Genomic DNA, 23,882 nt, shown 5'->3' with positions numbered 1-23,882 from the left:
CTATACAGCTGTACTAATACAGCTGTAACAACCAGCGCTGCAAAATTTTAGATGTAGACATGGCCTAAATCACACTCCAGCCACACAGCTGTGTTTATACTGTATCAGTCAAGCTGAGCAGTTCACCTACCCTAAAGGCAAAAGTAGCAACATGCAAACAAGCCCACATATGCTGAGGCTAAAGGTTAAAGTTAATTCTGAATTGTTTGAGGTAGTATAGTTAGTGAAGAAAGTACATTTCAAAATAGAACTTTTTATTTAGAAAGATCTATGTGGAAAAAGCTGGGGAAAGGGGGGAGAGACAGGTGAGGAGGGTGCTTCCCCACATCCAGGATAGGCACTGATCGGTCCATGCTGATAAGATGATTTCTAATTGTATGAGAGTGGCTCCTTGCTAGCAATTGGAGTGAAACCATAAACAAACAAACAAAAATCCCCCTTATAGGGGCTTTACTGAATCATACTTTTCAACTAGTTTAAAAGGGAACATAGTTTCTTGGCCTCGTGGCTGAGGGGTGAAAACATTATTCTCCTGGAATAACATACTATCATTGAAGATGTCTGTGTTTCTCTGGAGGGCATGCTTCCTAGTGAAGCAGGCGCTCTGTCCCACACATATCAACATGCAATGTGCTACTACTAACCAAATCCACCTTCAAATGGATTACAATTCTGTCAGAGTGTAAACCAAGGAGAGTGGCAGAATATAGCTGATTAGGCTGCCTGTTCCAAAGGTAGGAGGCAAATTCGGAAGACTTCCTAAAATCTCTTTTGTCTGACTCTAGTGCATACAGGCCTGGCTCTTGAGTTTCTGCTGCCCTGGGCAAACTAGTAAATATCACCCACACACAATGGTCTCTAAACATTTTTCTGCCCTTAATGTTTAGCTGCCTTCAAAGCTGGTGGCTGCTGTGCAGTTGCATTTGAGAAGACTCTATGCCACTAAGCATTTTGTGGCCAGCCTGTGCTGTACAAGAGCCTCTCTTCTAAATATTAGATGTTTTCAGATGTGTGTATGTCTAGACTACACCTGTACATTATGCATATGTAACAGTATGAATTGGGATGTGCATTTGTGTGTGTATATTTGCACACTATTCATGTGTAGCTAATTTATTCTATCTGAATTTATACTGCACTCATCAGCGTAGCATCTGCACATGTACATATTCTGTGTGACGTGCAGGTGTGCATGAAGTACCTGTGTTTGTCACACAACGACGTGTGTCTGTGAATAAGTGCATGCGTATCAGTGTGTGTGTTGTCCCTGTGTGTCCATCACCCTGCATGCGTGCGTTGTGTATTTGTGTATGTCAAGTGTCTGTGATGCCTTTGCACATGGGTACTCTGTGTGTGGGAATGGGCACGTACCCTTCTGCCTGGGTCACATCTGTGTATTTGTGGACTAGGTGGGGGGAGTGTCACTCCACAGTGCATGTGTGTTACACACGTGTAGCGTGTGTCCTGTCCCGCTGCCCATGTGCCTAGCGCGGCTCCCGCTCCCACGAGCAGGAAGGCGCTGGAGGCGAGGACCTCCCTGTGGCGGGCCCAGCGGGGCTCTGGCGCGCGGGGAGGGGGCCCGGCCCGGCCCGGCCCGGCGGGGGCGGGGCAGCCGCCGGTGGGAGGGGAGCTGTCGCCCCGGCAGTACCGCAGCGGAGCTGTCAGCTGTGCCCAGAGCGCGCCGAGCCTCGCACTGTGCGCACTGCCGGGGCGGGCGCTGCTGCGCCCTGTGCACGGCGGGTCTCGGCGCTCGGCTGCCCACCCCGTCCCGGGGCAGAAATGGGACTTGCCTGCGGGCTGTGAAGGAGACCGTCCCTCGCCGCCGAGCGACCAGCGAGTGAGTGAATGCGGGCAGCTCCCCGCCACGGCAAGGAGGGCGAGCCCTGGGGGGCCGGGAACGGAGGGGAGCTGCGGCGGGGAGCGAGGGACTCGGGGGCCGGGAACGGAGGGGAGCTGCGGCGGGGAGCGAGGGACTCGGGGGCGAGCCCTGGGGGGCCGGGAACGGAGGGGAGCTGGGCGGGGAGCGAGGGACTCGGGGGCGAGCCCTGGGGGGCCGGGAACGGAGGGGAGTTGGGCGGGGAGCGAGGGACTCGGGGGCGAGCCCTGGGGGGCCGGGAACGGAGGGGAGCTGCGGCGGGGAGCGAGGGACTCGGGGGCGAGCCCTGGGGGGCCGGGAACGGAGGGGAGCTGCGGCGGGGAGCGAGGGACTCGGGGGCCGGGAACGGAGGGGAGCTGGGGCGGGGAGCGAGGGACTCGGGGGCGAGCCCTGGGGGGCCGGGAACGGAGGGGAGCTGGGCGGGGAGCGAGGGACTCGGGGGCCGGGAACGGAGGGGAGCTGGGCGGGGAGCGAGGGACTCGGGGGCGAGCCCTGGGGGGCCGGGAACCGGAGGGGAGCTGCGGCGGGGAGCGAGGGACTCGGGGGCCGGGAACCGGAGGGGGGCGAAGGACTCGGGGGCGAGCCCTGGGGGGCCGGGAACCGGAGGGGAGCGAGGGACTCGGGGGCGAGCCCTGGGGGGCCGGGAACGGAGGGGAGCTGCGGCGGGGAGCGAGGGACTCGGGGGCCGGGAACGGAGGGGAGCTGGGGCGGGGAGCGAGGGACTCGGGGGCGAGCCCTGGGGGGCCGGGAACGGAGGGGAGCTGGGCGGGGAGCGAGGGACTCGGGGGCCGGGAACGGAGGGGAGCTGGGCGGGGAGCGAGGGACTCGGGGGCGAGCCCTGGGGGGCCGGGAACCGGAGGGGAGCTGCGGCGGGGAGCGAGGGACTCGGGGGCCGGGAACCGGAGGGGGGCGAAGGACTCGGGGGCGAGCCCTGGGGGGCCGGGAACCGGAGGGGAGCGAGGGACTCGGGGGCGAGCCCTGGGGTTGCCGAGCATTGAAATTGGGACGGGAGGGCGAGCCTCGGAAGTGGGGGGCGAGGGAACCGGGCGAGCCCTGGGGCGGGGGCGAGCGAAGCGGCGAGCCCTGGGGCCGGCGAACCGGGCGCGCCCTGCGATGGGGTAGCGGAGGGGTGAACGCTGAGGGAAGGAGGGAGTCGGAGGGAGGAGGGGACAGACGGGGGCTGAGCAATGAGGCGTGTGGGGCTGCCCGAGGGACAGAGCAGCCCCTGCATGGTGGCGCATTCCCCATCCCAGCCCTCCCTGGCCAGGTCAGCCCAGCGCCCTCGCGGCTGGGCTCCTGGTTGGTTGGTTTGTTTGTTTGGTGTGGGGGGGTTAGAATATTTCAATCCTATTTGCAAAGAAAACACCCCCCCCCCGACCTCCCGCGCGCTGCTGCAGCTCATTTCGCCGGGAGCTGCTGCTAACACCCAGCCGCTTGCCGTGCAGCCTCCACCCCCCCGCCTTTGGCGCGGGTCACACGTTATCCGCGTGCGGGGAGAACATGCTGGTGGAAGGCAGATCTCCTGCTCCCGCTCCTCACAGGAACTGGGGGGACTCCATAGGGGCGTGTCGGCCCCGGGATTCCGCTTCCCGGCGTGGGCAGGGGCAGCCGCCGTTCCGTGCGGAACAACAGGGGACACAACTGAGCTACCCTGGGGCTGGAGCACGGGAGGGCGAGAGCCTTGCTTGTGGGTTGCGGGAGATGAGCCTTGGTAATGGGGGGCGAGAACCACGATCCAGTGTCCTGCTGCAAGCGAGGGGCCCCAATGCACCTGAATGGGGAGAAGAGCTGGATTTGTAGGTGGGGCCCCAATGCACCTGAGTGGGGAGAAGAGCTGGATTTGTAGGTGGGTTACTGGAGCCCGACAGTATTTCTGGGGGGAAGCTGGCTCGCTCTCTACCCATGGGTGCTGGAACACTGTGTATAGTGGGGGTGCAAAGAGCCATTGAAGCAAACTGCAGACCCTGTACATGATGGAAGAGACCCCGCTATCCCTAGTTCAAGCAAGGCTAGAGACATAGGAGCTGAAGGGCCTGGGGATACAGGCTCGCTGGTGCTTGGTACAGTGGAGCCTTTGGGGGTACGCTCAGGCTCCTGTTGTTTGGAGATGCCTGAACCTCAGGAAGACATTGCTCACTGTGTGTTGATTTAGCATTTACAGAGAAAGATATTTCACAAGAAGGGGGCTCGCCCCACCCGCAGCCTGGCCAGTTGATGGCTGGCCTGCAGCCCAGGTAGACCCCAAACACTCCTGATTGTAGGAGACAAACACGGCAGAACTGACATGCATCTGAGGAAGTGGGTATTCACCCACGAAAGCTCATGCTCCAAAACGTCTGTTAGTCTATAAGGTGCCACAGGATTCTTTGCTGCTATGGCAGAACTGCAGCCCCTGCTTTCCTCTTCTGCGCCTCTGCAGCTCCAGCAGAATTAGCCTGGTGGCTGACAGCAGGCTGGAGATAGGACTATGAGGGGATTAGGCTGGATATAGGACAGGGAGGGGACTTGTGTGCAGCTCTGGGGGAGGCAGGAGCCTGAACTAGGGGGAAATAGTGCAAGAGCCTGGCACACTTGGGGTTGGGGGACAAAGGAAAAGAGGTTGGATCTAGGACGGAAAAAGCAGGTGGCTGCAAACAGAATTAAGGGGAAACTGGGGAGCAGGCAGCTGCCTATAAGACTAGGAGGACTGAGCTGCTTGGCTCCTCTTTAGGGCTCCATTCCCCTTGTGACCCAAGCACTTTGGATGCCACACCAGAGCCAGAAAAATCTTCCTGCTGCTCTGTGGCTTGCCTCCCGCTGGCAGCTGGAGGATAATCTTGTAAGGGATCTGGGTTGAAAGGGGGATGGCCCAACGAAGAGCTTTTCCCATCACTGCCTTTGTTGGGGGGCCTCAGTAGTTTGTTTGGACCGTAGGAGTCCTGCTCAACTGGTGCAGCTAATTGTATGTGAACTGATACCTTGTGCATATTACAGTCTAGGACAGTGGCTCTAAACCTTTCTAGAGAACCATACTTCCTTCAGGAGGAGGAGTTGTCTTGTGTACCCTCACCCCGTATTTCACCTCAGACATAAAAACACAAGTGTCACAGCAAATTACTGAAAAATTGCTGATTTTCTCATTTACTATATTATAAAAATCAATCAATTGAAATATAAATATTGCACTTACATTTCAGTGTTATAGAGCAGTATAAACAAGTCCCAGTCTGTATGAAATGTTAGTTTGTACTGGGCTTTACTAGTGCTTTTTATGTAGCCTGTTGTAAAACTAGGCAACTATCTAGATGAGTTGATGTACCGCCTGGAAGACCTCTGCTTACCCGCACAGGTACACATACTCCTGGTTGAGAACCACTGGCCTAGGGCAGGGGTTGGGTGATTTGTTGTCCATTTAACAGAAAAGTCTCAAATGTCATGCCCTTAAACAGCGAAATGGGGACAGGGACTTAGAACTTCTTTGAATCCTTTGTTTACACCTGATCGAATGTTTATCCCAAAGATAACAGGATTTCCTATGTCAAAGCCCTTAGACTGTAAACCATTTCTGCAGTTTCTGTTCCTGTATGCATGGTATTTTACATGCAAGTTGGCTGTGATGTACTGTATTTGCATGTTGAAGGATTCTCCCCACTACATCAGACGAAATTGCAATTAATCTTTTTGTAATAGAGTGGAGAGAGAGAGTCCATGATTGAAGTTCTTACATTAATAGGGACATTCCTAGAAGTAAAAGCCAGCAAGAGAAGTGATCAAGTGCATAATCACTTTAATGCACAACCCAATGCTCCTTAGACCTTATAATTGCACATATCTAGACATAGATGTGAAGAATATGACTAAAAGGAATTCAGAATATCTAGAATATTAGAATGAATTTCAGTTATATTCAGCACTGCAGAAGTATTTTTAAGATACAGCAAGTTATTCTACATATCCCATTTGTGAATGGAGTCACAAATTCTATAGCAGCTGAGGTGCTGAGCTCTAAAAAGCATTATGTTATTATGCAGAGTAAGTCTAAATCACGGCCTCATTTTTGCATACAACCCTGAATCTCATCATTAATTATTATTCTGGAAATACATCTCTTCAGCAGTCTGATCTCAGCTTAGCTGTTGCTGCACTGTTATCAGTCCTGAAGCTAATTCCTGAGATCTGATAAAAGGACTGGGTACAAATCCTATGTTATGATTATTTCTAACTCATAAGCATCTTTACACAGTGCTTCATGGTGGTGGAAGCATTTTCTTTGTAGCAAGTATCCATGACTAAAACTAATAATGAGGAAATCAACCCATGTGTCATGGGGCACACTCACCGCTTGCAGGACCTCCTGCTGGCCATTCTGGGGATTAGCTCTGCCCGCTCATGCTCTCCCTCTGGTGATGGCCTCTCAGTCTGCAGCCCTACTCACTCCCAGATCTGCAGTGTCCCCTTCGTGGCTTGGTCCTCCAGCCAGGTCACTAAAGTCCTCCCCTTCCAGAGAAATCACAATCCTTCCAGACCAGCTAGCTGGCTGGCATCTTCAAAATCCTGCACAACTTCCCAGTGGCTGGTAGAAAAACCCTCTCTCTGTACTGTAACAAGCAGGCACTGTTCCTGTGCAGTCCTATCCCTTGTTTCCTTGGGCTTCCTATATCCCTGGTTCCTACCCTCTCTGGGTTTGCCAGCCTCAGATTCCCTCCACTCAGGGAGTCACTGCAGTCTACTTCCCTACATACCCATCCCCAGCCCCTTAACACACCACCCTCTCCCCAAGGAGTGACTGCCCTATTTCAGCAGTAGCCTTTCCCTGCAATAGCCATCCCTTTCTGTGGGCTGCTACCTGGCTGGATATAGGCCCTGCCTGTTCCTCTAGTTAAGGCTTTCTTCTCCACCTCCACTCAACTTGGTTAATTGGCCCATCTGGCCTCCATTAACCCCTTCCACTCCTGTGTGGGGTGGACACCTCATCACATCATGTAAGATAGAACAGGATTGGTAGCTGTACCACTAATGATTTTATATAGGATTCTTCCTGTTCAAATTTGGAGAAGTGGATGTTTTTACAAGGGTAGCCTCACATGTAAAATGCACTGATTTTTAGAAGTTTAAACAGTTTAATAATGGTACATTATATAACCATTTAATGTAGCTGAAAAACTTTATTCAGGTTGAGAAGTGTTGATGCAAGTTTTATTTTAAAAAAGTGCAGAACACCGTGGTATCTTTATGTGAGCTAGATTGCCAGATGCTCAGCTGAGGTCAGTGGAGCTGTGCAGATTTACATCAGCTAAGGATCTGGCTCAGCTACTTTAGCTGTAGAAGGTCAGCCTGATAGAGGCATTATTGTAAGATTCTTAAATGTGGCAAATTTTGGAAGATAGCTTTAAGCCCTTCAGTCTCCTTTTAGTTGTTTATAATTGTGCTTTGTAATTGCTGGAGTGGCTTGGTGTCCACCATTCCTCCTGTGAATCATATACTGAGGCCAGACTCTACTCCCAGTTAAAAACAAGAGAGATAGTTTGGATGTGGGCTGGTGTAACTGAGATCTGGATATTCAAGCCACTCTGATTTTGTTTGTGTTGGGTTGCAGTTACTCTCTCGGAGAGGTATTGGAAATATATTTATTGAAGAGTCTAAAATATAGTGTACATATTTCTTTTTCAGATGTCCAGGGTTCCATGCTGGGTTAGACTGATGGCATAAAATTTTATTTTGGGGAAGGGTTTGTTAAAAATAATTCTACAATAGGTTTGCTTCTGTGCTATAACTGCCCCATTCAGAACTATTTTTCCTCAGGCTACTGTAACTGTGTTGGATACTCTGACACTGCCTGTGTCTATATTGGATGTATTTTTGAAATCTCCCAATGTTGCATAATTACTGATGTCGTTCACTCAGTGGTAGCAATGGCAGGAGCACTAATGTAGATAGTGCCCTATTTATTTTATTTTTTTAAACCTTGGGCTCCTATAACGCTGCTCAGAACAGGTCTACACTGGTGGTAGTGCAAGAGTGGAAAATTTTCCTCCAAAAGTCCAATGTAGACAAGGCCTGTTTGAGTCTGCCCTCTACTGCATGGTTGTAACACAGGTTGGTTTGGTTTATCCAGTGTGGACATGGTTTTTGTTCCTTCCAAAACAACCTTCTTGCCAAAAACATGTTTTAGACTTCCCATATGGACCCATCTGAACTACAAAAGAAAACAGGCTAGGACTCTGCCATGTCCCTATGCTATAACATAAATTTTTCTTGTCTGGCAGAACTCTGTAACAGTGTCAAGGACAACATTTTAGCTGAGGTTTTAGACTGATTATGAAATGGAGTTAAGGTCCATTCTACACTCTTTAAGTTGTAACCAAGTTAGGGGCCAATTGTGTTGTAAACAGGTTAAATCAGGGGTTCTCAAATGAGGGATCAGGACCCCCCAGGGGTCATGAGCTTATTACAGCAAGCTGTCAGCTTCCACCTCAAACCTCACTTTGCCTCCAGCATTTATAATGGTGTTAAATATATACAGTGTTTTTAATTTATAAGGGGGGGGTTGCACTCAGTGGCTTGCTATGTGAAAGGTGTCACCAGTATACAAGTGTGAGAACCACTAGGTTAAATTGCATGATTGTGCTTACAGGGTAGACAAGTCCTTTGGCTGTAAGCATGTTTGGGAGTGCTTTTAGACACTGTTACAAGACCCAGTGTGGACAGGACATCTGATAGGACTCAAATACCATACGCTAATGCACAACTACAAAATGGAGACTAACTGGTTAGGCAGTAGTACTGCTGAAATGGATCTGGAGGTTATAGTGGATCACAAATTGAACATGAGCCAACAATGTGATGCATTTGCAAAACAGGCTAATATTCTGGGGTGTATTAAAAAGTGGTATATGTAAGACACAGGAAATAACTGTCCCATTCTACTTGTCCATTCTGGTGAGGCATCAGCTGGAGTATTGTGCCCATTTTTGAGTGCTACACTTTAGGAAAGATGTGAACTAAATGGAAAGACTCCAGAGGACAGCAACAAAAATGATAAAATGTTTAGAAAACCTGACCTATGAGGAAAACTTCCAAAAACTGGGCATGTTTAGTCTTGAGAAAAGAAGACTGAATGGCGGACATGATAAGTCTTCAAATATGTTAAGGACTGTTACAAAGAGGATGGTGATCAATTGTTCTTCATATCTACTGAAGACAGGACAAGAAATAAACAACTTAATCTGCAGCAAGGGAGATTTAGGTTAGCTATTAGGAAATGCTTTCTAACCAGAAGGATAGCTGAAGCCTGCAGTAGGCTTCCAAAAGAGGTTGTGGAATCAGTCATTGGAGGCTTTTGAGAACCAGTTAGACCGGTGTCTCAAACATGCAGCCCATGGGCCGCATGCAGCCCACCAGGTTATTTTCTGCAGCCCTTGAGCTCCTCGCGGCCCCCCCCCCCCCGCCCTCCACCAGCGTTTACCTAGAGCAGCTCCAGCCTGACGTGCACCGGGGGCAGGGCAGGCTCCCCGCCTGCCTGCCCTGCCCCCGTGCCGCTCCAGGAAGCGGACAGAACCTGGGGGAGGAGAGGCGCAGGACTTTGTGTTGACATTGCTTCAGGCACTGCCCCCAGCAGCTCCCATTGGCCGCGGTTCCCCGTTCCTAGCCAATGGGAGATGCTGAGGGTGGTGCCTGAAGCAACAGCAACACCCACCTCTGTGACTTTCCTGACCCCCTGCCCTGAACCCCCGCCGCACTCCAATCCCCTGCCCTGACCCCTTGCCACACCCCTCCTGCACCCCACACCCCAACTCCCTGCCCTGAGCCCCCGCCACACCCCACATCCCTCCTGCACCCTCTGGGGGCAGGGAGGGGGCAGAGCTGGGGTGGGGATTTCAGGGAAGGAGTTGAAATGGGGGCAGGGAAGGGGTGGGAAGAGGCGGGGCCTCATGGAAGGGATGGAGTTGAGGCGGGGCCGAGGGCAGCGGGGGTGTCAGTAATGCGGCCCTTGGGCCAATGTACTAGTCCTCATGTGGCCCTCGTGGTCATTTGAGTTTGAGACCCCTGAGTTAGACAAACATCTGTTAGGAATGATGTTAGGAGTACTTGGTCCTGGCTCAGCTCAGGGGGCTGGACTAGATGACCTCTCCAGATCCCTTCTAGCCCTACATTTCTATGATGCTACAATACTGAAACTTGACATGAAAAAAACTCCCAGGAGCAATCCCAAACTTTTCCCTAGTTGCTGTTGTAAATATTATGGAGCTTTCTAAAGAGAAGAAATAAATATCTCCAAATTAGAACACAGCTCTCCCAAAAGTCACTACTTGAAAAACTCCCAGTAGAGTTTGATGAGACTGGCTTTTTCTGAGTTTGATTTTGCTGGAGACTTCCCTCTCCAAAGAAACCTACCCCTTCCTGTATGGGAGATAAGAATATCCAAATAGGAACAGGAAATAAATGATAGGCTGACAATGTGACTGATTACCCATGGAGCACAATCTCCATGGAAACGGACTGTCCTAGAATAGCTCAATCACATGATTACATGACATGAATAAAGTAGCCAGAACTGGAAAATCTCAGAATTGGAGATACTTGTATTTAATTCATTATCCTCAGGTCTTTGGAGAGCAACTAATCAACAAAGCTAGAATTGAAACCAATTTAGTATATGTGTATTCTAATTTGGATGCATTGAGATAATGCAAATTTAAAGTGATCTTAGTTTAAAGGGCAGTTTATCATATTTTTTCCAAACCCAGCAGACTTCAACGTAAAGTGGAATCTGAACAATGATCCACATGATCCATTGCTTGAATTTAGTTCCTGTGGTTTCCAATATTGCACTGACTCCTTTAAAAGTGGATTTGCTCACTTTGTTATAAATGGGAGTTGAGGATGCTCAGCACTTCTTAGAATCAGGCCCTTTAAGAATTGTGTATTTCAGAACATGTTAACCAAGTGACTATGACTTTTGGCTTCTGGCAAAGTTAATTACAGTCGTATGTTTTCTGTGTTTTACTGTCTATTCATTATTCCACATGAATCTTTAATTACACCCTGGATTGTATTAATGCCTCCTCACCTTAGATCTGGAAGCCTCTGATTTGCTATTGATCTATTTTCAAGTCCTGATTGGTAACCCTGCCTTTGATACTTATGCCTGCTGAATTTAAACTTGTAATTAAGTGGGTTTTAGTTCTATTTTTCAACCGAGTGTAGTGAACCCCAAAATGTGTTTCTTTCTCACTTTTGTATCACTGAGGACATGATCATTAATAGAGCCGTAACAAGGAATTTTTGCGCCTGAGGCAGGGGCCAGTGGGTCCCTGAGTGCCTCTCAGAGAGAAGGACCCACTGCCGAATTGCCGCCAAAGAATGAATGAAGCGGTGGTGGGAATTCAGTGGCAGGTCCTTCCCTTCGAGACGAACTCAGGGACCCATCCCCGAATTGCTGCCGAAGAAGCGGTGGTGGTAGAGCTGCCGCCGAAGTGCCGCTGATCGCAGTAGAACTGCGCCCCTCGGCTTTGCGCGCCCGAGGCAAGTGCCCCATTCACCTTGCCCTTGTCATTAAACACACATAACATTCTAGACTGTGATTCAAGACTACTCAGCAACCTAGAGTAGTCAATGTGCTATCACAATTGTTCAGGGACTGAGCCTACATCTCAAATGGAGTTGTATCTGGCCGACATGTGTTAGTGCCAGCTATTCTCCTTCCGATGTGGCTTGCTTCTAGAAGCATGGTTTGAGACTGAACTGAATTCTCAAGACTAACAGGGTACACTGACACTAATGGATTATAGGCATGACATACCCCACAGTCCCTGTCCCTGTATTTCATTCGCTGCAGTATTAGTTTAGTAGTGTTCTTTGCCGGATGTGTTTGGATATTTAGAAAAGCCCAACCAGATGCCTGATCCAGCAAACTTACTCTTGTGAGTAGTGCTTACTCGGGTGAATAGTTCCATTGAAGTCAATGAGACTTTATTGTACGGACTACTCATGTGTGTAAGGGATTGTAAGACTGTAATTCAGAATAGGTTCCCTTTTGATTAATTCAGTTTTTATACTCCAGTGAATATATTCAGTGTAACAACTGTTCAATTTAAAAGTAAACCTAGTTTATTGGAGACTAAATTCCTCTGGTAAGGACTTGACTGGTCAAGTGAATGGGATAGGGGACTCAAACATTATAAAAAACAAACTTTATATCAATCAATTAAAAAAAAACCCCACAACTGACAAATAATCAATAGCCCTGGTGGTGTTTCAATACATCATTACTCAAGTTAAGCCCATTTGTATGATATCAGCAGTTTAGGAACATATCACAGAATGATGGAGGTAACCTGTTATTCCAATGAGCATGTTAAGATAGTTGTACACTTTGTTTTGTTTGTCCAAACCATATTATTTAATTGTAACCACATTACTGTTTCAAATTAATTTTTTACATTAAGTATTTCTTATTTATAGTACAGATGAACAGAAAAAGCATTGTGCTTCTGTATTAGTATATTTACTCTCCTGGTACATCAAATAGAAAATGTTGTTATTCAAAATCTTTGATCTTAGCAGAGACCTGAAATGGACATTGTTAATGACTCAGGGTAGTGGAACGAACAACATTAGTTTTTAAAACTACTTGATATGTCCACGCTTACAGCTTTGATCATTACAGTAGCATAATATAAACTGAGAAATCACAGCTCTTACCTTTAGTAATCACATGCTGTTGTAGTCTGATAATAGAAATAGTTATTGCAGTAGTAAAATTAAAAAATATATAACTTTGATCATTATGTTCAATTTGATAACATTTTGTAGTTACATTAGTCCTTTTCCAAGTCATGTCAACTTATTTTCAGGTTTTCAACTAGCTGTATTTCTGAACTGCAAAGTATCTGTACACATTTGCCAGTTTGGGACTGTTTGCCTGATTCTTAGGAAATCTATCTTTATCAATAGCTTCTTTTTTCCCTTGATGTACATGTTCAATGTGCCACATGGTGATATGCTGGTGCACAAATAATGCAATAGCTTACATTTATGTAGTGCTTTTATACCAAAGGATCTCAAAATACTATGGGCTTATCCTTCAAATGTTTGGTCACATGAATTGCCATTATCACATTAATAATGCCACTGAAATCAACAGGGCTATTCCTGTGAGGTAATCAAGCTTCATATATGATCCATATTGGACACATTTTACCCAGCCATTGATGTACAGCCATCACTGGGATGGAATACATGTTTTAAGTGACATATGAAGACTTTTAAAAAACAATTATTTTGCTTTAAGAAGGCGTGAAAATGAAGACCACTGTTTCTCTAAAACTGCAGGCAGAATTGAGAGAGGCAACATGTAACTAAAGGGAATTAGAAACTTTTGGTTTTACTGGTGCATTTGTGTGTAATATGACTGGATATGTTGTCTTCCTAGAGAATTTAAAAGTTGTTTACTTTGAGGATGCAGAGACCACAATGTTCCATTTTTATTGTTTCTCTTGTTGAGTGGCTTTATATTTGCTAAGGACAATGACTCATTCTTTGTTCAGTTGATTAATAATGTGTGCAATGTACTTCTGCCACAGATAACTTTTGTAGTTAAGCATTCCCTGCAGTAAATGCAGAAGATCTCAGGATGGGAAGGCAGGGGAAGGAATATTGTGTGAGGAGATAGAAACTGAGCTGAATGAAATTTTAACCCAACAAGAACGAACATGAAAAAAAAGTGTTTTGTTTTAAATGCAAACCTTATGTTCCTTATATAAACAGTAATGATAGAGCAAATAACTGGATCTGATTTTACCTTAGACCCCCTCTGAAATGGGGGTAATTCCATGGACGGTAATGGTTTTACACAGGTGTAAAATCAATAGTCTGATTCTGGTATCACTTATATTGATATTGAAATCAGGCCGTGTATAAATTACACTGCCTGTTAAATAAACACATTTCATTCTCATCTTCTCTATTATATTTGATTACTAAATAAACACAGGTACTTTATCATTCATTGCTTCATAAATAATTTGTTTCAGCAATAATAAAGGTTGTATCTGAGGTTGAATCCAAATCCTACATTTGGAAATGTCTTCACATTATGTAAAAACAAAAAGGGAATCATTTTAAATTCTGAATCCAACAGGACAATAGCTTTTATGGCTTAGGGAAGTAGCTGAAGCTGAAAATCCAGTGCAAATAAAAGTAAACGTGGTCCTTGACATGAACAATTGGAACAAACTACTTCCCATGGTGTGCAAGCTATGCTTCCAGTTAAAATGAGATCTCGAAAAGGTACTGTGTAGTGAATAATGTTTTCTAAGGAAAAGCTTAAGCACAGTCAGCTTAAAACAAACAATTATTTTGTCACTTTATCTTATTGTCTCAGACAGAAAAATGAAAACCCACCCAGCCATTGTTTTCCTCCTCCTCTTCGTCATCAGTTATGGCTCTTCTGAAAACTCAAGTACGTCCAGAGGGTGTGGACTGGATCTTCTCCCCCAGTATATTTATCTGTGTGACCTGGATGCTATTTGGGGAATAGTAGTGGAGGCAGTTGCTGGAGCAGGAGTGCTGACGACATTGCTGTTGATGCTGATTTTGCTAGTGAGGTTGCCATTCATCAAGGACAAAGAGAAGAAGAGCTCATTGGGAATGCATTTCCTCTTTCTCTTTGGGACACTAGGACTGTTTGGGCTGACTTTTGCATTCATCATACAGGAAGATGAAACAGTATGTTCCACTCGAAGGTTTCTGTGGGGCGTTATCTTTGCGTTGTGCTTCTCCTGTTTGCTAGCTCAAGCCTGGAGATTACGTAGACTAGTTCGACATGGTAAAAGTCCATCTGGCTGGCATCTAGCTGGCATGGCAATCTGTCTTATGCTGGTCCAGGTCATTATTGCGACGGAGTGGCTAATACTGACAGTTGTGAGAGATAAGAAGCTGGCCTGCAATTATGAGCCAGTGGATTTTGTTATGGCTTTGATTTATATTATGTTCTTGATGATGGTTACCATGGGAGTCTCTCTGTTCACCCTGTGTGGAAAGTTTAAGAAGTGGAAGAAAAATGGAGGATGCCTCATTATAACAATTTTTTTCTCAATTCTGATTTGGGTAGCTTGGATAACTATGTATCTGTTTGGCAATACTGAACTGAGGAAAAAAGACAAATGGAATGACCCCACTCTTGCCATTGCACTGGTGTCCAGTGGTTGGGTGTTCGTTATTTTTCACGCTATCCCAGAAGTTCATTGCACCATTCTTCCATCACAGCAAGAAAACACACCCAATTATTTTGATACTTCACAACCAAGAATGCGTGAAACTGCTTTTGAGGAAGATATACAACTTCCTCGGAGCTACATGGAAAACAAAGCCTTTTCAATGGATGAACATAATGCAGGTAAGATTTTACTGTATAAAGGACCCATACTGTCTAGTAGTAAGAAAGAGAAGAAAATGTATGCATTTGCTCAAAGATATTTGTTCTAGTGTATTTGGTTTGTGACAGAGCTTGTTCAAAATGCCAATTTCCCCCCTCCCACAGAGTTTTTTTGTTTTTTTTTTCAAAATTTCCCATGAAACTTAATTATTTTTGAGGTGTTTCAAAAACTGTAAACTGAAAAATTCCGGAAGTGTGTGAGTGGTTTTTTTGTTTGTTATTTGAATGGTGGGCTTTGTTTGAAATAAATTCTTTTAGTTTTCAAGGAAGATTCAAATGAAAGGCAAATATTCCATTTTCATTTGGAAAGAAAAAGGGCACTTTCTGCTGAAAAAAATTTCAGTAGAAAATTTGTAATTAGCTCTAATTGTAAAAATTAAGCTACAAGTAAAATATTTTCCTAATAATACGACCTGAAGCTCACAAGAGGAAATTGGATTTATTCATGCTTCTTGCTCGCTCAGCCTGATTTTTTTCTCATTTATACCAGTGTAGATAAGTAGTAACTCTATTGAGATCAAAAACCTTTCTTTGCTTGTGTCAAAAACACTTGATTAGCAAGGGCTGAGTGCATGGCGTGCTCAGCATTCTTGGGCTACAAAATAACTGATCATATATTAAATGTATACCTTCTTTCACAGAAATGGGTCCCAAAGCTCTTTTCTGATATTATATAAATAATGTGCCTGGTGCTTTACAAACAAGTATAAAGACAAAGGCTCTGTCCTACAATGTTTACATTCTGGATAGAAAATATGTAGACAAAAGATGAAAAGCAACTGAACGGATGCTCTACAAACTGTACTCACAATGTTTGAAGAAGTTGCTTTGTTTGTCACAAAGTGCAACTGGGGTGAAATAGGGCGACTGTGTAATGGTGTACAACACCATTAATGCAACATTTTAGGTGACAGGAAATGAGGAACAACAGATCCAGTTGAAATCACAGTGCAATTGGCCTTCAATGACATTCAAGGGGCCAGCAAAAGTTGGTTGCCTAGCAGAGACAATCAATAGCTAAAACCCGAACAACATTCTAGTGGAAAGGACACAGGGATACTTATGTGGCTGCTTATGGCAGAGAGCTGCCTGATGGAAGTCCTTAGCGCAGTTTTCGTTCTAGCTGGGTAAGAAGTGGGTTGTATATTTTTAAGGAACCAGCAGCAGACAGTGTCATCGCTGTTCTTAGGTTTCCTTATAGTTAAAGACACTAAGCATTTTGGACCTGATTTCCCCCCCAACACACACATACACAGCTTATTTTATACTGGGTTAACTAGAATTACTTCAGTGGAGTTAGAGACTAATGTAGACATAAAAGAACACAGAATTGGGCTGTTTTAAATAGAGAGATGATGATATTACTGTATTATGATTCTCTAAACAAATGCCCACTGTTGTAATGATTGATTTGTCTCTGATATTTACATGGTGAGGAGTTGTAAACTTTTTAAATCTTCCAAATATACATACTTTTAAAATGGGCCTTTATCTCTGTTTAGAGATTCTAACATAGATCAGCCAAGCTGATCCCTATTTCTAAATAGTTTTTTATTCATATCCATGCTTGATATTTTTAATGGAGATTGTTGCAATCTGCTTTGGACTGTGTGTTTCCTTAGTAAAATAGTTATATGCATCATTTTCCCCCCCCAGAATAATTAAATTGTGTTATTTACTATAGCCTAAGTTGCACAGTGGTGTTTTAAAATTTGGCATTGTATTTGCAATACAGTCTTGTTAGGGAGATAACTAGATTTTCCCATCTGATATCCCTGGTATTAGTTGTTATGATGAAAAACAAATGTATGTTTGTGTCCTGTGGAGGAGGTAAAGCTCTCTCTTCACTAGAAACATAGTAGCTGCATTGCTTCAGTGTAGCACTCACTACAGTGAGGGGACGGGTGACAGCTATCCTTTTTAATGTAGACCTGGCCTAAGGGTCACCTTGGAAGAGTATCTTGCATATATGTGTGTTATGAGAATGTTGGTAAAATACTTAAAATTTACACAAAACAGACAATGTTGATGAACTCCCAACACTTCCAGCAAGTGAAATGTATGGGAACAGAGGTACTCCTATAAGGCACGCAGGATTTGGTTCTTACCTAAGTTTCCCAGGCAATTTTAGGTTTTTAATCTACAACTTGCCTATTGTTTTTAAAGTTTCTCCTCTGTTGTGTTAAAGACATACAGACAAAATGATTAGACAAATGCACAAAACAAGCTGTAAATGTTATAGTAATTTAGGAATTACTTGCAGTAATAGGTTTTTAAAAAAATTCAGCCAGCAACATGCAATTTAATTTGACATTTTCTTGTTAAGATTTATTTGCAAATAGATATACGAATTACACCTCTACCCCGATGTAACACAAATTCGGATATAACACAGTAAAACAGCGCTCCGGTGCATCAAAGCAAGTTCAATATAATGCGGTTTCACCTATAACACAGTAAGATTTTTTGACTCCCAAGGACAGTGTTATATCAGGGTAGAGGTGTGTGTATATATAGGCAGTAAAATAGATACGCAATACCTTAATTTCAAATGGTACACTGTAATCATCTGAAACTATTTCTTAGCCCATAGTAAATGCCAGTGTAACCATTTATGCTAAACATTGAGAGGAGGCCAATTTATATATTAAAAAAGGTGTATTACTGATCGTGAGAGGGACATGTTTAAAGGGATGTCTTAAATATTGACCTGTGAGTAACATAATAATACGTAGTATTTAAATAGTGCTTTTCATTCATCCTTTTTAAAGTGCTTTCCAGAGGAGGTAAGTATCATTAAAAACTAAATTTCACCTGTGTATGTTTGCAGGGTCAGGGCCTAAAATTATGTGTAATAAACTATTGTATGGTAAAAGACCAATATTGATCTTAATCTCTGCGCACAACTCCTGTTGATAGGAGTAGCAATAGTAGAATGACCAGACAGCAAGTGTGAAAAATCAGGACGCGTGTGTGTGTGGGTAATAGGAACCTATATAAGAGACCCAAAAATCAGGACTGTCCCTATAAAACTGGGACATCTGGTCACCCTAAGCAGTAGACTGAGGGCAGTACACAGCCCTATGAATTATGATCAATTTTAAGTCTTGCTGTACACATGGAGTGAAATTCTAGCTCCAGCGAAGTCAGTGGCAAAACTCCCATTGACTTCACTGGGGCCAGGATCTTACCCATTGACTCTAGAATTGTAACGTGATTTAAATGTAAGAGAGAAATTCTAGTTCATGAGTGGCTGAAACAGGCATGTTTTGATCTACAACCTCGTATCTATCAATAATAATAATGAGGTGTAGAACAACTGTGATGACACAGTTTGCATATACAAATGAAGGCATATTGTCTGGCTGCAGCTGAGTTCAGTGAAGCCTATTGTTCATCTTTGAACTAATCAGATAGCATATACAAATCTCTGCTGCCTGACTGGCTCAGAGGTAAATATCCACACCTCTTAACTTCATCTCTTATTTAACATGTAAATATTAAAAGAAGAAAAATGATGCATGAAAATTCACTACTGTCATAATGGAGAGGCTACCAGATATTTCTGATATAAACAGCATTTTATCTTTTGATTTAAGAAGCCTTCATGATGAACCTATTCAAAAGCAATATTCATGTAATAGTTCTAGTTTCTCAGAGTAACTATAGGAGATATTTGGAAAATCATTAGGCACTCTGAAATAATGCTCAGGGAGTTGTGTTTACTGGCTCAAACAATATTTTGCATGTCTTTTTTTCTGAATATGAAAAGATGCAGAAATGTTGTTTTACTTTACCCCTTAGTGCGTGCAGACTGAAGGATACCTGATGGGAGAAACTAATGAAAAAACACATCAGCAGTTAGAATTTAGCTCCCAGTTATTTCTTCTTTTCCTGTTTCTTTAATTTAAAAGTAAACTCAAAGATGCAACCGAAAATGTATAAACATAACGACAGAGGCAGAGTAAAACTGAGGGACGAAATCATGGCTTTAAGTCAATGGCAAAACTACCTCTGACTTCAGTGGAATCCGGATTTCTCCCTAGATCACGCTTGTAATTTTTAAAAATAGGTGTTCTTCTGACACATGAAAAGAAGGGTTTGATTTGTTTGCATGAGAATAAAACTGTCTCTTGTTTTAAACACAGCTTTAAGAACGGCAGGATTTCGTAATGGCAGCTTGGGAAGCCGACCTAGTGCTCCGTTTAGAAGCAATGTTTATCAGCCAACTGAGATGGCAGTTGTGCTCAATGGTGGGACTGTAAGTATAAAACGGTGATAATGTACAAGTCTTGGGTACATAGTGGAGAATGTGCAACTGCTACTTATTGAATGACTTGAGTTTAGACTGCTTGTTCTTATGAAAGAAAACACTATCAATGAAATCTCTAGCAGCAAGTATGCATGTCATGCTTCCATTCCCCTCTTGAGATTATTCAATTAAAAAAAATTTGCACTTCTTTACTTGGCCATTCAGTTTAGATTGAATGAACCAAGTTTTCTGCTGACTATCCATATTCAGGACCTCCTTTGGATGAATGTAATAAAGTGACAGTTAATAACAGTCTGATTTCTGCACCATTCTGCAAGTTACACTTTTGGTTACAGTCCAGTGTATTCTTTGGCATAAGAACCTTTGCTGCAGATAGCTGATATCACATTTTCACTTTCCTTGTAAAAATCTGTATTTTTTTCACTATATAGTGAACACCAATTGAGTTGTACTATCCTTGGAAAGAGATATATAAAAGAGGGGTATGTAAAATAACTTTATGGTAATGTGAATTAATTTTCCTCTCAAACAATGGTGTGGCATACTATTATTTGATACATATACTGTTATTCAAGGTCATTGCAAGAATGGCTTAGAGATCTGATGCCAAACAGCCTCTTTAAATTTCATTCCCCTTGTGTGTATAATTTGCACTTGAGGAATTGCATATAGCTCTCTCCTCTCATTAAGACAAGGAGAATTTTCATTCCCACATTTTCATGCATACCTACATGCTTCTTAAAAATTTACTCATGGGCTGGTTTACATTCATGTAAGTTGGGTTTTCATTATTTTAAATCATGAGCTGATTCCATAACTCAACCTACACATTAAAAAAAACGCACAAGGAAGCTGATCTGACTGAAGGTTTTTTTTTATTAAGTAAGTAGAGTTTGGATTTATTATAGGGAACAAGAATTATTAGACCTCAGGATTTTCCTTTCCTGGGTAGTACTTTGAATGATACATCCGTCATTCAAAAGTGATGCAGATAAACTTATTCCTTGCTCTCAGAATAACTTACAGGGCCCATAATGAGCATCATACTTTTGGGTGCCTGCATTAATCCATCCCAATATTCCCTTATACCAGAATAAGCAGCTCAGGGAAGAGGCAGCTTAAGGATAAAGGGTTACAGAGATTTTCTTGGGGTAGGCACAATGGTTGTTCCTGGAGAATAATTGCACATACAGTAGTTAAAGATGATTACCTTAGACAGTAAAGAAAAATAGACTAACAAACATCTCTACCTCGATATAACGCTGTCCTCGGGGGCCAAAAAAATCTTACCGTGTTATAGGTGAAACCGCGTTATATTGAACTTGCTTTGATCCACCAGAGTGCACATCCCTGCCCCCCCGGAGCACTGCTTTACCGCGTTATATCCGAATTTGTGTTATATCGGGTCACGTTATAGCGAGGTAGAAGTGTATATACATATTCGTCCCTTTATTTTGTGGTGAGGTTCATATATTACACAAACTGAAGATAAGTTTTGCTGTACCTTTTGTTGTAGAGCTGATAATGCTATTAGTACTAGACATGTAATGTAGCATATGTTAATGCTGATTTCTGAATAGTCTGGAACTCTTAGTTACGGGTTTATTATCCTTATTTCCAGATACCAACTGCTCCGCCAAGTTACACTGGAAGACACCTCTGGTGAAAGGCTATAGGTTCTAGAGATAAGAATCTTTGTTACAAATGTTATTCCCTGGCAGTGTGTCTTTCTAAGGGAGGAATCAATAATACCACAGCAAAGCAGCCAGACATCCAGGAGCTTTGGAATCCTTGAGAGGATTTTATGTAAATGTGAATACTGTTAAACTGATGAGCTAATCACAAAAACAAAACTCTGCAAAATTCAAGATTAATTTAAAATAGAAATAGGCACACTTTGAAATGGAAGAGAGGACACTGAGCATTCTTAAATGTGAGATATATAACCTGTCTGTAACTAGTGTGCAAGGCAAGCCTGATTTTGGTTGGTTTCCAGCTGTTTGCAAAAGAAACAACCCCCTCTCCCGCCCTAGCTGTCCCGTACCAACTTAATCCATGCTGCCATAAGAGATTGCCACTACAGTGTGAAAGTATGCAGGGTTTCTTCCTATTTTTTTTTCTCTCTCTTCGGTTCAAGTGTCGTGAAGTGTCTTGGTTGCTCCATTATCCATCTCTGTGTAAAGGTCATCTAGGGTCAAGCATCATCAGTCTCTGGCAACTAAATTACCATTTCTCAACAATGAGACGGGGAAATAAGTATCCGATTTGGTTTTGGTGAAAGGAAATGACTGTGTATGCTTCATGCAACTTTGTCAAGCAACATTTGTGAAGAGTGAAGGTGGAGGCAGATTACCTCAGCAATGTAGAATCAGACACTGCAGCTCAAGGTGCCCTGTTCATGCAGTCTCACTCCAGAGTACAAACAAACAACCACATGTTCTCAAACCCTTGAGAATTTTTTTTACGCATGTACACTTGGGGACACTAAGTCAAATTATGGAGGGACAAGCTTCAGCAAAGGCTCTTAGCTGAGGGGAGAATGTGGCTTGGGGTTGCCAAAAGGAATCCCATAGGACGATGGATTAAAGGAAACCTACTGTATTACAAAGAACTTAGTTTGTGTTCTGATGGCTGATCCTGTAAGGTGCCAAGCAAAAACTCAAAGGGATAGAAAGGTATTCATCACCTTCCAGGAGGAGCTTGGTAACTTGCGGGATTGGACCCTCTCTTCCTATTGTTGGAACTGGTGCTGAAACCCCTGATCATGGGAGTAGCCCTATTGACTGGAATTGTTTGTGCATCTTAATGTATTTGTGTCTTTTAATGCATAGCTAGTAGTCTCTCCACTCTGGAGGTTCAGGGTTTTGTGTGTTTTGGAGTTGGGATAAGGTAGACTCTTTACCAAGGCTTATCTAGGCTATGTAACAAGTTCTTACTGCCCATTATTCTTGCCATGGTTTTCGTTACTTTAAAGCCAATCATTCCTTTATTATTTAGCATTTAATACATATCAAACATTGAAAGCATCATTGTATCCTCATTATTTGGTCAAAATTACTCCTAGCTTTCCTAGATACGAAAAGCAACTGTTTTTACATGAGGGTGTGGGTTATGTATAAGGGTAAAATTTTGCATATGTTGTAATAAATATATATATATATATATATATATTCTATTTTCAAATGAAAAATAAAATATACAGAGAAAACTGAATAGCTCAGTAGCTTCACAGAAGGACACTATTTGCTGCATACTGCAAAAAGAAAAATAAGTTGTTTTATTTTTTTTTAAAGGCTCCCTGTTTCTTCATGTACCTCATTTCTACGTAAACAGACCTAATCCTGTAGTCTTATACTCACATGAGTAGGCCCTATTGACATCAGTCGGTCTACTCACAGGTGTAAGGGCTGCAGGATCAGACCCTAAGCATTACACACAAGATATATTTTGCCATTCTTGCCATGATCACCTTATAGGGTTTTATTTCTAACAGCCCTTCTGGTTCAGGAACCATACTTTTCTGTCATGCATGATTAAAGGAACATGTTAGATCCATGTCTGATGTTCCCAATAAAGGCAAAAGTGGAAGCATGTGCTTGCTTTTAAGGGAAAAATGGTTTTAGTCTCCTATTTAGGTAACTAGATTACTCAGTTTCTTAGACAGACTAGAGGTGGATATTGCATGCTATCCAGTAATCTAGAAGTACCTCTAGCTGTTAAAGTCGTGATCAGATAAAATGATATTTTTGATAATTAATGGTTACTATCCCAGAAACTGCATAATTTGGAGTAATATAAAACCTAATGGTGATGTGTATCTGCAAAAGTTTCATTTTAAATCTTCAATTTAAAAAATGTTAAATTATCTGAAAAAGGTCTTTATTGTAAAAATGTATAAGATGACCATGGCATAAATGGGAGGGCAGCTTTCTTTTAAGAGATTTATCATGCTACAGCTGAGAAGTATACATTCAGTACTATAAACATTTTATAAAACCTTGGATAAATTATTTCCAGGATAGTTATTTTGTAAACATTTGCGTGGTGTTCCGTTTTCTAGATGGGACTGGATTAACAAAGTAAGGGCCTAGTCCTGCTCCATAGGAAGTCAGTAGGAGTTTGAGGCCCTAAGTGCAGACCATGCCAGATCCTGCAAACCTTTGCTCATGTAATTAGTCTAGGGTTGCCAAGCCTCCAGGATTGGCCTGGAGTCTCCCGGAATCGTCATCAGTCTCCAGGTGAATATTGAAAGCAATCCAGGAGCTTTTAAAAGGATATTTTAAGAAAATGACATTACATTGGAGGGTGAGGAGGAG

The 23,882-nt window shown here is 43.5% G+C and overlaps 1 protein-coding gene across 2 annotated transcripts; it reads left to right on the top strand.

Annotated features, from left to right (window-relative positions):
• The first annotated feature begins 1,687 nt into the window (after positions 1-1,687).
• GPRC5B (G protein-coupled receptor class C group 5 member B) lies at positions 1,688-23,823 on the top strand. 2 transcript variants are annotated; one of them, XM_030578838.1, is made up of 5 exons: positions 1,688-1,837; positions 13,998-14,146; positions 14,241-15,254; positions 19,442-19,554; positions 21,188-23,823. In XM_030578838.1, exons 2-5 carry the CDS (start codon positions 14,116-14,118, stop codon positions 21,230-21,232), a joined length of 1,203 nt encoding a protein of 400 aa, XP_030434698.1. In that variant the 5' UTR covers positions 1,688-1,837; positions 13,998-14,115; the 3' UTR covers positions 21,233-23,823. The 2 variants fall into 2 exon arrangements, with proteins under 2 accessions (XP_030434698.1, XP_030434699.1); XM_030578839.1 differs by lacking the exon at positions 13,998-14,146.
• The last annotated feature ends 59 nt before the right edge of the window (positions 23,824-23,882 follow it).

Source organism: Gopherus evgoodei, chromosome 10 (genome assembly GCF_007399415.2).
Source record: "Gopherus evgoodei ecotype Sinaloan lineage chromosome 10, rGopEvg1_v1.p, whole genome shotgun sequence".
Taxonomy (NCBI): Eukaryota; Metazoa; Chordata; order Testudines; family Testudinidae; genus Gopherus; species Gopherus evgoodei.
The sequence above is the reverse complement of the archived record's forward strand: the minus strand, read 5'-3'. Positions and strand labels throughout refer to the sequence as shown.

What these genes read in the sequence shown, in the direction of transcription:
- GPRC5B (XM_030578838.1), top strand. Translation starts at nt 14,116, where the DNA reads ATGCTTCCAGTTAAAATGAGATCTCGAAAAG. An exon ending in TAAAATGAGATCTCGAAAAG is followed by an intron (nt 14,147 to 14,240) that starts GTACTGTGTAGT and finishes TTATTGTCTCAG; the next exon opens with ACAGAAAAATGAAAACCCAC. An exon ending in TTGTGCTCAATGGTGGGACT is followed by an intron (nt 19,555 to 21,187) that starts GTAAGTATAAAA and finishes CCTTATTTCCAG; the next exon opens with ATACCAACTGCTCCGCCAAG.